The sequence below is a fragment of the Chanodichthys erythropterus genome, chromosome 20 (assembly GCF_024489055.1).
Source record: "Chanodichthys erythropterus isolate Z2021 chromosome 20, ASM2448905v1, whole genome shotgun sequence".
Classification (NCBI taxonomy): Eukaryota; Metazoa; Chordata; class Actinopteri; order Cypriniformes; family Xenocyprididae; genus Chanodichthys; species Chanodichthys erythropterus.
The window spans coordinates 15,041,551-15,061,385 of record NC_090240.1 but is presented as its reverse complement, the minus strand read 5'-3'; the positions used below and the strand labels follow the sequence as shown (position 1 = coordinate 15,061,385).

General features: G+C 36.1%; 1 protein-coding gene across 1 annotated transcript in view; it reads left to right on the top strand.

Moving 5' to 3' along the window:
* cntn3a.1 (contactin 3a, tandem duplicate 1) overlaps nucleotides 1-19,835 on the top strand; it is a 113,481-nt gene that overhangs the window by 19,298 nt on the left and 74,348 nt on the right. Inside the window, exons 3-4 of the mRNA XM_067371269.1 lie at nucleotides 2,666-2,798; nucleotides 7,463-7,638. Coding sequence (XP_067227370.1) covers nucleotides 2,666-2,798; nucleotides 7,463-7,638 — 309 coding nt within the window. The remainder of the gene's footprint in view (nucleotides 1-2,665; nucleotides 2,799-7,462; nucleotides 7,639-19,835) is intronic.

Below are 19,835 nucleotides of genomic sequence, written 5' to 3'. Positions count from 1 at the left end.
CTTTATCATTTGCTCTCACTCATGTCTTTTCATCTTCTCATGTTTCCTGTTGCATTTAAGAGTTAAAGCCCTTGATGACAGTGAGATTGAAATTAGCCCTGGTGCAGTGCATTCCCCATTCAATAGATTTCAAACACCTCCACTGAGAGCTCTTCTGTGCTCTATTATCACCCAAATTCACAATAAACTCCACCTCTCCTGCGTTAGTGAGATGCTAATTGAACACTAGGTAGACCAATTTAGCATTTCGGCGTGGAAAAAACTGTTAGTCCTGAATTTTCAGATGCATTAATTCAGTTTGCACCCCTCTGGAACTTGATATCTGCACAAGGTAAATAAACAAGCAGTGGTATGTGCTTAACATGAAGTAATTTCTCAAGAGGATGGTTTCCTCTGAAATTAGTCCACTAAATGTAGGTTAAGAAAGTTGGTGAGCAGTGAATGCATGTCTGTTGCCTCAGACTATTGAAGAAAGATTTTCAGAAGTAGTTACAGTGGAACATATAAAGCTCAGAAATTAACTTTTCCATCAAGGGACAATATTTGCCCCTTGGACTTGATTGCCAGGGACATTTTTTGTTTACCTTTATTTAGGCATAAAAAAAAAAACACACAAATGAGATAATAAAAATTGACGAACAAGGTTTTTAATAGTGTAAAAAAAACCATAATGGAGATATAAGTGTTAACAATGAGATTATGTGGTTTTTATAATCAATTAACACTGCTTTTGTCATTTTTTTTTTACCAGATGGACAAAATTTGTCACCAAAAAGTCATTCAGTTTAACCAAAATTGTGGTTATACCAAATGACGATATTTTCAAACAATGCTAACAGGCTGATATCTAGCTAGCTAACAAAAAGACAATCAAACATTATATTTAGTACAAGTTTTTGAAATATTACAACATTTTCCATGTTTTATAGCAGTTGTACTGAATGACCTGATGTTTCGGGAGATGCGTATGAGCAAGAGAAAACATGAATTTATCAGATAGTTAAGAGAGAGTTAGTTACTTTGCTTCAAGACCATGTGATCCTTTGCAGGTGTCTGAATGATGTCACATCCTGTCACATGATACAGTAATGACCACATGACTCCGAATGACATCAATGAAACCGAACATTCTTTCTCATAACAAAGCAATGACTTCTACACATAATTTCAATACCATTTTGCACTATGTTGATATATGATGTTATAAAATCATGCCAGAATAAAAAATATATACATTTATTACATTTAAAGATATTTTAATCACAAATGAAGTGGCTGTATTGGCCTTTGGACGTTTAAACCGAATGACCTTTTGACACTTCAAAATCTTTAAAATACCTTTATATGTAGCAAAATATAATTAAAACCTTTTGGATTCAGTAAAAGAGATCTAGTTGTACTACCTTACATACTTTGGATGTCATATATGTCAAATATTTAAATTTGGCCAATTACTTCAATCTATAAGAATACTATACCAATATAAAATTGTATTAACATCAAAAAAAGCAATCTTTACAGTGCAGTACAGTAAGGTGGAAGAGAAGCTGCATCTAACAATGACAAAAATTGGAGATTATTGCTCTTGATATAATTATTATTAATGTCAATTACATAAAAAAGTTGCATTTGAGGAAATGGCACATCATATTCTGGCTGCAAGGCAAAGCACAAGACCACAAACCATTTATAAATTAGTTTACCGCTTTTTTAGAAAATCAAGACTTCACATTAGTTATTTTAGTAGCACGAAAAACAAAATTAGCTGCTCATTTTTTTACTGGATAACATGTTTGAAAGGTCATGAAAGTGTAACAGCAGATACAGCAAGACACGTTGAATAGTTTCAGTGCAGATGTCATTTAAATACTCCAAAATTTCGTTTATCACATTTTTTGAGACAAATCATGGAAAGGTTTTGTGGAGTTTTGGACACAGTGCACTAACATAAGCTCTTTGTTGTGTTAATCGGCATAAAATGAGTTTTAGATTATGCAAATTGCATTCACTCTCGCATAAAAACTCTCCGTCCTGCTCATTGTTGGGTGGATGTCTCATCTTGCTGAAGGCCATTTGTGCTTAATAAGACAGGATAAGTGGCTTGCGCTAACCATCAACATGTAATTACGGAGAATAATAAACCACAAAATTTCCAGACTTTTAAGTGTTTACACGATACACACAATTAAGCGACTCCTGCAAGTTAGCGTCTTTGGTATGAGGAAATCGCATTAGAAAGCTTAGTGGCTCACCATGTGTTTCTAGCAAATTGAATAAGCTCTTGTTTTTCCTGTGACTAGATTTATGAATTGTAAACATAGGTAAGCAGTATACAGTATGTATGTAAATTGACTGCCTCAACACAGTGTTTAAGCTCAAAAGTTCTGTATTTTAGCATATGTTTTGCTCATTTGGGGTTTGTGATATTACCATTTTGAATGTGTAGTGTTGCTAACATCCTGCCAACAATAATCTCAAGTGTTTTTAAGATTACTTTGATTGTGCCAAATTTATGCTGCCCACTTGACAACTATTGAATGACAGCTAGGCTTTCATCCAGTGAACAGATGGATACCTTTCAGAACAGCTTTGCTGTGAAAGCACTCTAAGCTAAACTTAGCTTTGACTAGCAGTGTAATTGTGATCTTTTCCTCCTCACCTTTAGACGGCAGCGGTCCTCTGAGGCCAGTGTTCACCAAACAGCCGGGAAGTATTGTATTCCCTCTCCATCTTAATGAGCCCAGCCGGGAGGTCACCTTCAGCTGTGAAGCCCAGGGACATCCGCCCCCATCCTACAGGTGAGATCCCCTATGTATTTTGGTTTAAAAAAGCCAAGACAAGCTTTTTTTCTTCTTCTTTTTTTGTCAGTGGCTAAGACAAATAGACAATCCATTAGACAATCCAGAATACTGGATTAACCTGTTCAATTTAGGCTTGAGTTTTAGTGTAGGGACCTTGGAAGTTTTCCTGAGCGTTGAGCACATGTTGGCTATTTCTAACATAACGGGAAGTCTTTTTCAGGCTGCCAAGGACACATTAATTTATCAAAGAGTGGAGCTTTCCATTGCCGAAAACCCTTTATATTGTCTCTACAGTCCTTGATTTGACTCATCTTGAGTTAAAACCAATCTGAACTAGTCTCTGCTGGTTTGGCCTTTCTGTTTTATATATTTATTTTGCAGGAGACCCATGCTGAGTCTAATTGGATTTAATTTCTCTTTGAAAAGCTATTTTCTTTAGTCACGTCTCGTCTGCGGTTGCTGTCTTTCTTTGACTCCCTCTTGTCCATGTGCTTGATTCTTGATCTCTTTTGTTTCCAGAGTTTAATCTTATTTTAATTGCAGTGTGTATATATCAAACATAATTTTGGTACAAGAAGTCATAGTCAATTTATTTAATTTTATTCAATCTCAAAGACAAATTTACTGGAAGCTTCTCCAGTCAGACAGCTTGTGTCGTGTTTCTCCTCAGTGGCATAAAAGTAACCTAATTGAAGAAAGAAAAATGATGTCCACACACTGAAATAGCAGCTCCAAAACTGTATTTACCAAACAGTGGAACATGGAAATTAATCTCAACATAATACCGACTGTTACGTAACAGTCGGGATCATTAATATGCACGCCCCCAATATTTGCATATGCCAGCTCATGTTCAAGGCATTAGACAAGGGCAGCCAGTATTAACGTCTGGATTTGTGCACAGCTGAATCATCAGACTAGGTAAGCAAGCAAGAACAATAGTGAAAAATGGCAGATGGAGCAATAATAACTGACATGATCCATGATATCATGATATTTTTAGTGATATTTGTGAATTGTCTTTCTAAACGTTTCGTTAGCATGTTGCTAATGTACTGTTAAATGTGGTTAAAGTTACCATCGTTTCTTACTGTATTCACGGAGACAAGAGCCGTCGTTATTTTCATTTTTAAACACTTGCAGTCTGTATAATTCATAAACACAACTTCATTCTTTATAAATCTCTCCAACAGTGTGTAATGTTAGCTTTAGCCACAGAGCATCAAACTCATTCAGAATCAAATGTAAACATCCAAATAAATACTATAGTCACATGATCCGACGCATGCATGCAGCATGCATGACGAACATTTGGTAAAGATCCATTTGAGGGTTATATTAGCTGTGTGAACTTTGTAAATGCGCTGTAATATAGAGTCGCGAGTTCGATGGGTAGGGAGCACGAGATTTAAAGGGCCAGCAGCCCTGAATCGGTGCATAGTTAATGATGCCCCAAAATGAATTTAAAAAAATCTATGGGGTATTTTGAGCTGAAACTTCACAGACACATTCAGGGGACACCTTAGACTTATATTACATCTTGTAACCAAACGTTCGATGGCACCTTTAAAGGATCTGCTGCTAACATCTTGGTGCAGATACCACAGCACACCTTCAGGGGTCTAGTGGAGTCCATGCCTTGACGGGTATATATATATATATATATAGATAGATAGATAGATAGATAGATAGATAGATAGATAGATAGATAGATAGATAGATATATAGATAGATAGATAGATAGATAGATAGATAGATAGATAGATAGATAGATAGATAGATAGATAGATAGATAGATAGATAGATAGATAGATAGATATAATTTCCATTTTTTCATCTTAACCGGAAAAGAGAAGAAAAAAAACATTTGAAAGGAAATCCACCACTTTAAAGCTCTGACATCTGTCTACAATGAAAGAAAAAAAATAATAATTAAAGTTCACAATTTGAAAGGCAAGACACTTTGAAACAGTCTGTCCTTGGAGTTTTGTACTTCTGTTCAGCTGATAAATCATAAATTTCAATATTTTTTTTCAGCACTTGGAGAAAGTTGAAAAGAGTGGAATGTTTCTAACTGCACTGTTTGGGCGTTTACCCTCCTCAGTAGTCTGGAAAACATACTCGACGTATTCAGAATATAATATGTCTAGAGCATATAGTCCCGGAAAGAATTCCATTCTGCTGAACCAATTTATTTCTTTCTTTTTTTTTCTCTTAAAGTGTGCACTGAATTTGAGTGACAGGCAGAGCAAACAGTGGGCTGTTCATGCAAATATCTCCCAAGTCCCATGCATTAACTTGTGCTGCACGGTACAGATTTCTATCAGTATGGAAAGGTCGTAGCCGTGGCCTTTGGTGTGTGGGAGGGAAACGTGACCTCATGGTTTCTTCAGTTTTTTGTGTGTTATATTGATTTCCATTGCACATTTACTCAGACAGGTAATTGACATGGATCATGGCTTTGTCCACATTAAATCCAGATGGCCACTATAGTGCCCTTCTCTGTTTTCTCCTGTTCGTCAATTAAAATGGCCTTTATTTTCTGTGGTATACACTGCAGACTCATTTGTTCTCATTTGTAGGTTACATTGACAGAGAGGTCTGATTTTTCTTTTTTTTTCACAGTGATTACGATTAAATAATGAGGAAAGACAGTGATTACGTTACTCGACTGTATTGATTAATCGTGTGATGACGTAAAGATGAGGCTTTTGTAGCAGTGAACTAAACTCATGTGTGTCTCTTGGGTTTTGTGGTTTCTGATGTCTTAGGGGTAACTGGACTGGGCCATCGATCTGTTGTAAAAGTCATGTCTTTATACTTTATACATGCCTTTGCTGTTTTTAGTGTTTTTGTCACTCTATGTCACTCTATGTCCATGAATGCTGAACATTTTTTTTGATAGATCAAAATGAATTTAACTTTCTTTCTTTCTTTCTTTCTTTCTTTCTTTCTTTCTTTCTTTCTTTCTTTCTTTCTTTCTTTCTTTCTTTCTTTCTTTCTTTCTTTCTTTCTTTCTTTCTTTCTTTCTGTTGTTCATGTTAAATGCTTTTTTGTTCATGTTTTTTGTGCATGTTAAATGCTAATAAATGCCATAAAACAGCTCATGTATCTAGTTTGACTTGAGGTCAGTGTTATTTTAGCATTATTTATATACTGTTTATTCATATTTAGGATTAGCTTTTATGTTCATGTTTTCAATCTTCAATTCATTTTAGTTGAAGTTTTAGTAATTATGTTATGTGATTTTGTCATTTTTATTCGTTTTTGTTTTTATATTTCTATTTATTTTTTATTTCAGTTTTAGTGTTAGTAATTTTCGTACATTAATTTAAATGTATTTTATTTCAGTTAGTTCTTAAGGAAATATTTCTAATTTTAATTTAAGCTTACATTTTTCATCTAATATTTTATTTAATTTCTACGGAAGAGGATTAGGGCCAAGCAATAATAAAAAAATAAAACCATCTTGAGATTAAAGTTGTTAAATTTCGAGAAAAAAACTCGTTAAATTTCGAGAAAAAAGTCGAGATAAAATGTTGTGAATAAAGTCATTAAATTACGAGAAAAAAGTTGTTAAATTACAAGAACAAATTCATTAAATTATGAGAAAAATGTCGTTAAATTTCAAGAAAAAAGTTAAGAAAAAATGTTGAGAATAAAGTCATTAAATTATGAGAATAAAGTCATTAAGTTACGAGAAAAAGTCGTTAAATTATGAGAACAAATTCGTAACAAGTTTTTTCTCGAAATTTAACAACTTTAATCTCAAGGTGGTTTTATTTTTTTATTATTGCTTGGCCCTAATCCTCTTCCGTAAATTTCAGCTTTATTTCAATTAACAAAGATTTTTTAGTTTTAGTAGGCAGCACTTAGTGCAAATAACAATAAATGTTATTTACAATAAGTGTAAATAGCAACTACATTAGCATATTTTCTTAGTGATAGATGCTATTTACACTGTTCAAAAAGTGCAAGTAGTAATAGATTCTATTTATACTATGTAAAAATAGCAGTATTTTATATGCACTGTGTAAATAGTAGTTAGATGTCATTCATAGCACATACTATTTGCACCAGTGTTGATGTACATTAAACGGTATGCTATAATAACAGAGTGTAAATGATTATATTTATTAAAATCATTAAACGGAAAAGCCCTCCATACACCTACCAATAACCCTAACCAATTAACACTTTGTTATTAAACACAAGTTATACAATATTTTCTTAATTTTTATTGAAAATAAATGCCTTTCTGATCTGATATGTGATTGGAAAAGGGAGTAGAGCGAGTTCGGCAAAAGGCAGATTCAAACTTGGGTCGATTTGCGTCAAAACTTTCTCCTATACTATTGAAATTGCCCATTGAGTTAATTGAGTTAGTGTAAATAGCCTCTGCCAACAAGATGGGCTATTTGCACTTATTGTTTTATAGGGCAAAACAATACCAATGCTTGTGGTGGACTGTGAATATTACCTTTCTCTGGCCATTTTTTAAAAGGTTGAGGTTCTATTTTGTATTCTGTTTGTGGAAAGTATATATATTACAAATATCAAACTATATCTCACTATGTGTTACTTCAAATAAGGAGGAAACTATCTTCAAGTACTCCAAACTCTTCATTCACTCTCTGCTAACTTCCCCCTGTGTTTTATAGGTGGAAAATGAATGACAGCTTCATTTCCCCTCAACCTGGCTCTCGATACAGCATCTCAGGAGGAAACCTTCGAATCAGCCAGCTCAATAAGGAAGAAGATGCTGGTATTTACCAATGTCTGGCCTCCAACTCTTTCGGGACCATTCTCAGCAGAGAAGCTAGTCTTCACATTGCTTGTGAGTCTCCATTTAAATCATTTCTCTTCCTAAAAACTCAAGCACCAATGATGCTTGGTTAGTCTTTTCCACATCACTTGAGGTGGTTTTAGTGGATTTTCGCTACACCTTTGCTAACTGCAAACACATTGTACATTAAAGCGGGTCCTGTAAATACTGCATGGGCTCTGAATGTAGTCCAAATTAATATTGCGAGCAGCACAGCGGAGAGATGATCCATATCACATAAAAATGGCTTGTTAATGATGAATCAAATTAACCATAAACTGAGGCTTGGTATTTCTGGAATTACAAAGCATTTTCTCTGCGGCTTATGGTAAAAATGTTCCTTGAAATGCTGAGATAAAATAACCATTTACTGTATGAATGCTAAACATATTGTTCTAACTTTCTAAACAGTTTCAAAACATTTTGTGAACAGATCAATCAAACCACATTCAGAGGTAGTCAAAAATGCACTTTGAAATGAAAATTAGCCCAAGCTTTACTCACCCTCAAGCCATCCTAGATGTATATGACTTTCTTCTTTCTGATGAACACAATCTGAGATATATTAATACATATCCTGATGCATCCAAGCTTTATAATGGCAGTGAAAGATACCAACGATTATGAGCTGAAGAAACACAGCTCCGGGGGGTTAATAAAGGCCTTCTGAAGTGAAGCAATGCATTTGTGTAAAAAAATTATGAAATAAAATATCTACAGTAGACTGCCTTCCGTATTCAACTTAGGAAGAAAGTGCAACGCCTCTCGCAGTTCAAATAGCTTATGCTACGTCCTACACCTTCCCTATTCAACTTACAGAAAAAGCTTAACTTACATGACGCCAGTTCAGTTTTTTTCATAACTTTAATACCGAAGGCGGTCTGGTGGAAGCTACATATTTTACTTCATAACATGTTAAATATGGATTTTTTTACACAAACACATCAAAGGCCTTTATTAACTTCAGCTCATGCTCGTTGGTATCGCTCACTGCCATTATAAAGCTTTGATGCATCAAGATATTTATTAATATAACTCAGATTGTGTTCATCAGAAAGAAGAAAGTCTTATACAATTAGGATGGCTTGAGGGTGATTAAAGCTTGGGCTAATTTTCACTTAAAAGTGAACTAATCCTTTAAGAGTCTATGAATGAATCATTATTACAGTGATTATTATGTTTCTAGCATGTTTTGTGTTTGGCAATGGTATTAAAAATTGACGCACCTCTTGATGGAAATAAATGAAGAGTTCAGATGCAAAAGCTGCTAAACACCACCTCTGTCAAAAATGAGATAATGACATTGAACGAATGCTTACGACACGTAGTACACATTCAGCAAATCACGTGCTTCAAATCCTCTAAATCGCAGCATCAGCCCATTCAGAAATATCGGTTTGTTGGCAAAAGCCTCTAAACGCCACTTCCCTTTGGCAGCAAAAGCCGCTACGTTCCGAGAACCAATCAGAAGGCGCAAATCGAATCATATGATTTCGAGCGGTTTCAATATAGCGGCGCGCTGAGGAGATTTTTTTAGATTCAGATTGAGATTTCTAAAATAAAAGATGGAGTACGATGAAATGGATCAGCCTGTCCTCCTAACATTGAATGGCAGAAGAAAACGTTATTTACCTCAAAACTCTTGCCTGTCATAAGGCAAAATAGCCTACAGTGGAAATGGCTTGGTCGCAAAAGAAAAGAAGTCTGATGGATTTAGAGGGTTTTGCATCTGTACTCTTCAAATGTTGTGTTATTTAAATCAAGAGGTGCATAATTTTTTGGTCAAGATCTTGTATTGACAATGCAAGAGGTGAGCACTCTGTAAAGTCTCCTCCAGCACATCCCAAAGACTTTCAGTGAAATCAAGGTCTGGACTGATTCTTCATGCTTCCTCCCAACCATTGTTTCAAAATTTTAACTCTGATGAATTTTGATGTTGTCATCCTGGAATATGGCCATGATACATCTTCCTAACATGGTTGTTTAAGAAATGAAAAGATACACACTCCATCTTTTGGTGTTAAAAGAACTGTTACCAAACATATAACATGATAGAAACATAATAATCACTATAATATTTATCCATCCATAGACTCTTAAGTATTTGCCAATTAAAATCCAAACCGAGACTTAATAGCAGTAACCATTCCCCGAAATCTGATCCCAATGTATCACAGAAGATTACTACCAGGTGTAAGCCACCTGTGACCCAGTATGATTATGAGTATATACTCATATACTCATACTCATTTATAATATTACAAATGATTTTTAATAAGAGAATTACTTGGAAAATGTAAAAAAAAACAAAAAAAATTAAAGGCCAACACTTTTGAACAGCGTAGTTCCAGATTAAACTCTAAATAAGAAATGATTTAAGTGTACAAGAGTGTGTTTTATTGTACTGGAATTTTAAAGCATTCCGGTTGTCTGGATTTTATGAATCATTATGATCCACATCATAGTCTGATGAGATCTTGGTGGGGCTGCTGAAAGTGCTGTTTCACGGCCCTCGTTTGCCTGTTTTCTCTGTGTGATGTCTGCTGCAACTCTGGAGGCAAGGTGAACTTGGTGCTTCTCTTTTTGATGACTACAGCTGGCTCCTCTGTGATGGATGTGAGACTGAGTTCAGGAACCTGTTTCCTGCTGTCAAACCCAGTGTGATCTTTAAAACAGCTCTGGCTTCTGTGATATTGTATGTGGAGTGAAGGTGGAACGCATGCAGGTCCTCAAGCTTTATGTGTTATCAATGTTTTCTCTCGATTGCCCTGACCTAACCTGCTGTGGCTTCCAAATTGATCGTTCTCTTATTGTCCAGCGCCTGTAGAGCAGCAGGGGAGGTTGACCTGAGACCTTCCTCTATGTGTCTCACTATTAATATAGCATAACCAGTGGTGTAAATTTTTGAGATTGAGTTTCTGAGTCATATTGAAGACAAAAAGTGGTTAACCACATCTGAACACTATAAAAATATAAATAAAGTTTTACACTATAAATAGAGTTTTATATTTACAAATTAAATTGATGTAGTTGACATGATTTGTCATTTCACTTCAGCTGTCTGTTGCTGTCACAGGTTTGCCACACGTTTTTGCCATTAGTGGCAGATTATAGCTAAAGACTAACTGTTTGCCTGTAGTGTAAGGAGCTCAGAGCGTGACCTGAATAATTTCAATTCAGTTGCTTTTCATCAATGGCAAATTTTTAGCAGAAAATTCTAGAAAACTAACTGAAGTTGCTTCAATTTCATGCACAATAGTGAATGTCATTTTGTGTACAACAGAAAACACCTTTCATTAAAGGAGACCTATTATGCAAAATTCATTTTTTAAGGTGTTTGAACACAGATGTGTGTCCACAGTGTGTGTAAACAACCAGCCTATAATGGTAAAAGTCTGCCATTTCAGTGTACTCGCTGTATCAGCTAAAGATATACAATGTCTTTGCCAAAAAACATTACAGATGTTCTGTTGTTGGATGTACCAACGAACATACGAGGCTCCATAGACAAGGATGGGTTAGTTCAAACTGTACGTGATCCTCTCCGGAGCGATACTGGTCACGGCAGAAAAAGAGTATGCTCACTTTATTACAGTCCACTGAACTTGTTTTACGGATATAAAGTTTACCAGTTTATTAAAGGGTTAGTTTTCCCAAAAATGAAAATTATGTCATTAATTTCTCACCCTCATGTCGTTCCACACCCGTAAGACCATCTTCAGAACACAAATTAAGATATCTTTGTTGAAATCTGATGGCTCGGTGAGGCCTGCATAGCCAGCAATGACATTTCCTTAATAAATGTACTCAAAACATATTTAAATCAGGTCATGTGAGTACAGTGGTTCAATATTAATATTATAAAGCCACGAGAATATTTTTGGTGCACCAAAAAAACAAAATAACAACTTATTTAGTGATGGCCGATTTCAAAACACTGCTTCAGGAAGATTCGGAGCACAAATGAATCAGTGTATCGAATCATGATTCGGATCGCGTGTCAAACCGCCAACAGCTGAAATCACATGACTTTGGCGCTCCGAACTGCTGATTCATTACACTGATTCATATGTGCTCCGATGCTTCCTGAAGCAGTGTTTTGAAATATAATATCAATATTGAACCACAGTACTCACATGAACTGATTTAAATGTTTTTAGTACCTTTATGGATCTTGGGAGAGGAAGTGTCATTGCTGGCTATGGAGGCCTCAATGAGCCATCGGATTTCAACTAAAACATCTTAAAATATCTTCTGAAGGTCTTACGGGTGTGGAACGGCATGAGAGTGAGTAATTACATTATTTTCATTTTTGGCTGAACTAACCCTTTAAGCACCCCCGAAAAGGCATAAGGTCTGTATATATTTGTTTACTGTTAGTTGTAACGAGTGTTTTTGTGTAATTTGCTGTGTATGATAATGATAATGCAAGGGAGAGTTTATAGATAAAAGACTTTAATGTGCACCTCTTGTACTGTGTTTAATTCAGCTCTTATGGTGATTTTCTGGAATGATAACGTACGCTTCATCTTTTGTGTGATGTAAAATAAACTTCATAAACTCATCAGTAAAGTTTTGGCCATCATTCTGACGGGTTCGGTACATCAGGCTCGTACTAATAGTGAATAAAAAGCAAGATGACAACATAAGATATAAATGCAATTAAACTATACCTGTTCTGTCTCCATGCAGCATATATTCTCTGGCTCTGTAGGCATAATTTTCAGACTCAGATTCTGTTTCTGACATTATTAGTGCGTGAGATGTACTCCGAGACTAAGAGCTCGGAGCATCAACCCTTGAAGCTCCGCCCTCTTAGACCATGAGCAGCAGCTCATTTAAAGGGACCACACTAAAATGGCGCATTTGTGCTCAACCTAGGGCTGGACGATTATGGCCTAAAATCAAAACCTCGATTACGATTAATGAACGATTATTTTATTTCTGATTTTTTTTTTTTTTTTTTTTTGCCCTCATAGTACACTGACAAGGTTTGTACTGTAAATAGCCTATGATTTACTATTAAGGTGGGGTATTTTTTTCTAATTGAAAGAGTGATTTGACATCATAGCTCATTATCAGCAGTTATTTTATCTATGGTTTGTAACATTTCTTACAGGTTTCTGCTCGTTGTAAATCAGATAAAGATAATTTAGCACAGTACCAGTAGTGATTGCGTGTGTGAATTAGTCAAACCGTCTCTCTATTAATTGTGAAGCTGTGGGTTGTAAATTGTTCCTACAAAAGTAGAAAAAAATAGAAGCTATAACTTTTGAGTTTCTAAGCTATTTTAGTGATAAATCACAGGACAGTGCTGACAACAAGTTTCTGCGTTCCTCTGTGTGCGCGCAATCTTCACGTTTTGCGCAGCTGTTTGTATGAGTGTTCGTGCCACATGCAGCTGCGCGAGCGCGGCATAGATATCTGTATATATCTATGCGAGCACGGTAGCTCGATATAATAATTAGTGATGGCCGATTTCGAAACACTGCTTCATGAAGCTCTGAAGCTTCATGAATCTTTTTGTTTCGAATCAGTGATTCGGAGCGTGTATCAAACTACCAAAGTCATGTGATTTTAGTAAACGAGGCTTCATTACGTCATCACTGTTTCGAAACAGTTCGAAATTTCAATGGTTCACCGGAAGAGGGCGATGATAAAGTGAGCCCATGAATCATGCAGATTCACTGAGAACTATTGAACAAGTGTCTAGGGCTTTACCCTATGGTTTTACCTGATCTCTGATCAGTTTTATACATTTGTAAATGTTTTAATTATACATTAGAATAATTAAAATTAATAATGGTAGTTATTAATCTCTTATTGGCTTGTTTAACAGAGAAACAAGCCTTGAAAATGGATAAAAGAACACATATTATACAGACACTCTATATTTAATCTTAGATGATTAGTTAATTCCATTAAATTGGTTTTACTTTCAGTAAAACCTTTGCCATACATTTGTAAAGTGTATTTTTAATGCATGTTTGGCCTGAGTTTTGTTGCATTTGCACTGCTCTGACCACTAGGGGTCACCGTGGAAACGGGTGTCAGATTGTTTCGAAGCCTCAAATCATTACAGCACATTTGATTCAGCTGCTTCAGTGTTTCATGAAGCCTCGATCTGCCCATCACTAATAATAATACACATCCGATCGTCTAATCGCTTGAATGTCCAAACCATAAAACAAATACAACTGACAAAGTTTAGTGAAGACGCAAGGCTCACCGCTCACGCGCCATCACTATGTGTTGAACCGTCGTTCACCTCCGTGTTTTGCTTTTATGCCACTGACTGGACGGGGCGGAGTCACGTGGCTACACACGCAGTTATGTTTTTAAGGGGGAGGTATTAACAGGATTATAAAACCGAAATAACCGACATGGGAAAATTACATCGGTTAGAGGTTCTGAATTTCGGTTTCGATTACTTTTCGATTAATCGTCCAGCCCTAGCTCAACCCCAAAAAGTGGCAAGTTTAACATGTTATAAAAATTTTCTGTGGGGTATTATGAGCTAAAACTTCACATACACACTCTGGGGATATCAGAGACTTATTTTACATATCTTAAAAAGGGCCATTATAGGTCCCCTTTAACAAAATGCATCCAGCTTGTCACAAAATGATTTGTCTATGAAATGCTTAGTATTTGAATAAGATGTAGTATGTATTTTGTTCAAAAAAGAACAAAAAAATACACATTCTGTTTATAATTCCATTAGTCCACAAAATTGGTCAGGTTACACAAGTAGTAGCAGAAACACTGCCAAAGAGTGACTTTATAGTATGGGCTGTTGCCAAGGATTAAATTAGGCCAGAAAGGCATTGTGCCACCTTCAAAAAGAAGAACAAATATACTGGGCGGCTGGGAAGTATGTGTGCAGGGGATTTAAGATTCTCAAACTCATTTCAACCTCTATATAGTATATATGAGCAATATCGCACTCGTAACCGTGCGATATGTCTGTATTTTAGCACAGCTGTGATTCGGCTTTAGGCACAAGGCTGCAGGCTGAGTAGTTTGTGCAGAACTACTTCCTTCCGCCACAGATCCAAATCTCGACAGTTTGACCAAAAGCTCGGTTAAGTATTCTAAAATGTCACTTTCGTATTTTGTACAGTATTATTGAGAGAGAGAGAGAGATTGCCTGAGCGAGGAAAAGCGATCTTTGTATTTGTCCTTTTTACAATTTTCCAAAACAGTGCTAAAACAACGACTCCTTTGTTTAAAAAAATCCCTTTCAGTTTAAAAGTATCTTGCGACTCATTTACTCATAAAGTTTTGCCCTCATCTAATGCCGTATTAATGTAACTTCCACTCAATCCATATTACGCACTAGCGGACCCTTTCTCAATAACAAATACTAATACTAATATTTATTGAACAACAGTATTTAAATTAACAACAATAGCCATTATAAATGACAATAGGAAATAAACACAATTGTACCATTCAGTCAAACGTACAAAAGCAGTTCTCTACAGGGTGCAAGTTAAATATAGCCTTAATATTGAATTATTAAATTTAACATATCCCAATTCAATTTGCTCAGGAACAAGCAAATCCCCAAAGCACTGGCCGAGATGAAGCTGTTCTCGGTGGGTACACGAGTACTGAACAGCCGCTGACGGAAACGTCTAAACAAATTGTAAAATAGGCGCTATGATTAAATATGTGTCACATATTTCAGGTCTAAACAACTACAGTGTATTATTTATAAAATATACAGTGGACTTCCTTGGCCACCATGAAAGTCGTTTCCAGCGGAGTGATAGAAAAGGTGTTGCAGCTATGGTTACATTTAAAGTTGACTGAAAGTGATTTCAAAAAGAAGAGCTATATTTATCAAACTATATACAAGGGTGTCGAATGTCATTCCTAGAGAGCCACAGTCCTGCAGAGTTTTGCTTCAAACCTAAACAAGCGAATCAAGGTCTGGAGGCTTCCTAGAAAACTACAAACAAGTTAGTTTTTATCAGGGTTGGAGCTGAACTCTGCAGGACTATGGCTCTCCAGGACCAGAGTTCACCACCCCTGCTATATACAAAATATGCCTGAAATTGCTAGGTATATTTTTGCTCTCATTTTGCTGGATTACTTTTCCTATGCTCCAAATATTCATGCTAGCCCTGTATGTTCTACCAGCCATTAATGTTAGCTTGATTAGTTATTTTAAGCACTCTTAGTCACTAGTGTAGCCATTTATTCTTCTTTCGCTTAATCATTGTTGATCTTTTGTGCTTTTCTGCTTCATTTGGTTTGACATCTGTATCTAATCTGTATCTATGGTTGCTTGCAAGCTGTGTTAGTTAAAATGCTTCACAAGCTGATGATTCCCTGGTAAATGTCCTTAATATTATGAGGCACATATGTGTGCATCTGCATCTTTTATCATGGTACACCAGTACTCTAATAATTCATTCTGTCATGATGATTCGCTCGCAACCTGAGAATGGTTTGAAGAAAAACTCAAGTTAGAAGATGGAGATTTTATGGTACTGTAGATGCTTTTGTGGACCATTTTTATATCATTTTACAGCAAGGCTATTGTTATTGAGCCAGAGTGGTTCATGCTTGTACATTTTAACTGTTCTGAATGTTAAAGGTAGATGTTTAATTAAGGAATACAACATTGTGGACTGATGAATTTAACACTAAACACTGTAATCCTGAATAAGATGGGGTATCTCAAAAAATTGGATGAAAAATTGATTACCTCAAATTTTTTGAGTTAGCCCAACTTATTCATTTAGGCAGACAGATGTTCACAATTTTAAGTAAGCAGAACTATCAAGTTTTGAGTTTGTAGTACTTATGCATGTTAATTGCTCCTATAACTCATTTAAATCAAATGAGTGATTTACTTCAATGTAAACCCTTATAAGTTGTCAGAATATTGAAAGATTTTTTTTAAGTTAAGAAACTCAAAGTTTAAGTAAGATTTTTATTTTGTACTCATACATTTTTATTGTTCTTAACTTGAAATATTTGAGTACACTAATTTATACATTTAACTTAAAAGTATGAGGTTATCTCAACATGAATATTTTGCTAGCTATAACAAACTAATTCAGAAAATGCTAATTTCCTAACATGTTAACAATAGCATGTGTAACACGGTTAGTAGATGTGGGAAGAAGGAGGCGGGAACCGGCGAACGATTGACAAAACTTTAATTCAAAATAAACAAATACAAAACAAAAGTAATGCTGGCAGACCCTCGTGGACGTCTGCCGGCCACACAAACATAATAAAACATAACGTAAAGTCCAGGCCTGGTCCTCTCTCGTCCTTCACTGACGTCGCTCCTCCTTTTATGCCTCCGGAGCTCCTCCGTGAGAGACTCGAGGCCGGCCTCGCGCCATTCCCTCACGGCTCTCGCCCGCCCTGCTCGTCACAGCATGGTATAGCACTTACTGAATGAGTAAATGTGACTTGTCTGCTCTCAAACCAAGCAGCATGCTCCACTTGTCACCATGATGGTATCTCTCCACAAACTCTACATTAGCATAAAAAAAAAAAAAAATCACTAGTAAATCGCCGTTACCATTATTCTTGCACAAAACATTATATAACACTTAATTTTAGCATTTACTCTCCCTTTCGAGTGTCATGGGCAAAGCAAAATCACAGCCCAGTTTCAGTTAAACTTAAGTTAATCTAAATTAAAAGAAATGAGTTCATACAACTCAAAACAATGAAACTGTTTGTTTTACTTGAAATATGTCAGTGCTGTGAACTCAAAAGAAAAAAAGAAAGCTCTAGATACTCATAACAGTTAAAGCTGCAGTAGGGAGTTTTTAGAAAACGTTGACTTAGCCTGAAAATTTGAACAAGCATAACTCACAGGTCACTCCCCCTTGCTCTCTGCTGCGCTACAGCCCTCCCTCCACAGCTCCTCCCCCATCACAACGGAGCCTGCCATGAACGCGCAGGCTAGTAAGCACCAATGACGGCGGATAAACAGTTATGGCACATTCACTGATATGGACGAAACATCAACAATATGATTTACACTGACTATGGCCTGCGCATACTTTGACTACAAACTTGGTCCTCAAAACATTACGTATTTTGCAATACATGTAATGTAACTATATGACGTTGCACTACTTCTATAAGTAATAAATAGCTAGTAAGATAATATAACGGTAACTAACGTTACAGTATGCAAGTAATTATTCTATCGATATGTAATGCTAAATAAGGTTTGCTAGTACATTATTTCAGCCACATGACAATCCAGTGAATTAGTAGGTTTCAATAGTTGCTTTGCACAGTGCGTGACATTTTATCTGTATGTTATGCGGCTAAAGTTTTGACACTAGGCGTTTCTCAAAACCAAGTTCACTAAGTTCGGACTCGCGTCCTTGGTAATTAGGACTTGGCAAGTCCGACTACGGAGAACGAACTCCCGTGGACAGGAGGACAAAAGTCCGGTGAATCTGCAAATGGAACAGCGGCGTACTTGATGACGTCACTCAGCTCGCGCTGGCTTCTCCGGTTATCTCTGTATGTATATTTTAGCCTAGAATAAAACGAAATTTGTTATTAAACCACTCTGCCTCTTTTCGTTTTATTTAAAGAAACAAACAAAAACATATTAATAGCCTCAGGCAACGAGTGATTAATTATCTGCAATGTCTGCTTATATTTATAACAAAACGAAATATTAAACAACCCTGCCTCTTTTCGTTTACATTTCAAAAATATTAAATGTAATACTATTTGTGCATACTCTGATTATCTTCACTGTAATGAAATGAAATCGTCAGAAGGATTAGCCGAGGTAAGGCTGCTCTCGGCTGGGTACATGAGCGCTGAGAGTCCGGTGATTGCTTGGATCTCAAAACTCCGACAACGTCAGATCAAATTTTCAGAAAGGCGCTATCTTTATCAAATAACCACAAATTTGAGCTTTAAACCAGCACATTCTCGCCTGAAAAAATCTTAAAAATGCATATCATGACATAATAGAGCCCGATCACACGAAAATGCATATCAATAGTACGAGTTTGTAATCCCGTAGAATATATACGCCAAAATGAGTTTTTCGCGTGCATATGATAAGCACTTTATGGGGTATTATATGTACGAAACTGGATTGTTTGTCCTCCATAAGCAAAGGTCTAGCACACTGGTAATCTTGAATTTGAACGCCTGTACGCCCTGTGCACTATGGCTGTGCATGACAGGAGTGTGATCAGTGCGCACACAAGCTTGATGGACACTGCTAAGACACTCCTCCTGACTCTGATTGGTTGGTTCTTACCGGGAGTGGTGTATTTCTGCAAATGGCAATAGGACCACTGGGAGGAGCCAGAGGAGCTTGTTTTTTTTCACAGATTATCTGTCTCATATTCTACTGTCAGGACATAATGACAGGTTTAACAAATATGTAAAAAAATACATTTTTACAAAAGTTACCTACTGCAGCTTTAATTTAACTGAACTAATTTGTTTCATTTAAGTTTGTCCTACTCAAACCAATTAAGTATTTTGAGCGTTAGGGTTTACAGTGAAGCATTAAAGTGTTAAATCAATAAAGCTGCACTGCATTTCCACAGCTACCCTAGAGAGACTCTCCTGTGTGGTCCACTATAGTCCTATATATTTTTGGTGTCTGGAGACAGCAGAGGACAAGCTGTGAAGGACTAAAGCTTCTTCTGGGTGCAGATATAAATTCTGGTTGTTTCAAAATATTGTTTGCAAGCCTAACCTTCTGTATGGCTCCAAGAACAAAGCTATTTTAATTTGGAAATGTGTCAACTTGAGTGACATTTTGCCAACACACACTGAAACAAATTTGGTGTAGGATTTACTTTTTCACTTAGAAATTGCTAGTATATTTCATATCGTAGTAAATTACATCTCAGTCCTCTTGAAAGTAAATCACCTTTCATTTCAGTAAATGTTTCACCTGGATTCTTAAAGACAACTCTGAGACATTGTAGTTGAATGTTTTAGAGTTCTTGTTAAATCTTATTCTCTACTTATGACTAAACTGATTTAGTCATAGTCTGTTTACAGTTAAGATTTGGCTTTTTTGAACAACACGGTGCTATTGAATGAGATGTCTGAATAATAATAATAATAAAGAAATGCTTGTGCTGCTGCATATTCAGTCTACCTAAGGCAGTGCTGGTTTAATCTGCAGATTATGGCTCTTATAAATTACTATGAATGTATAAACTGCAAAATGGCCT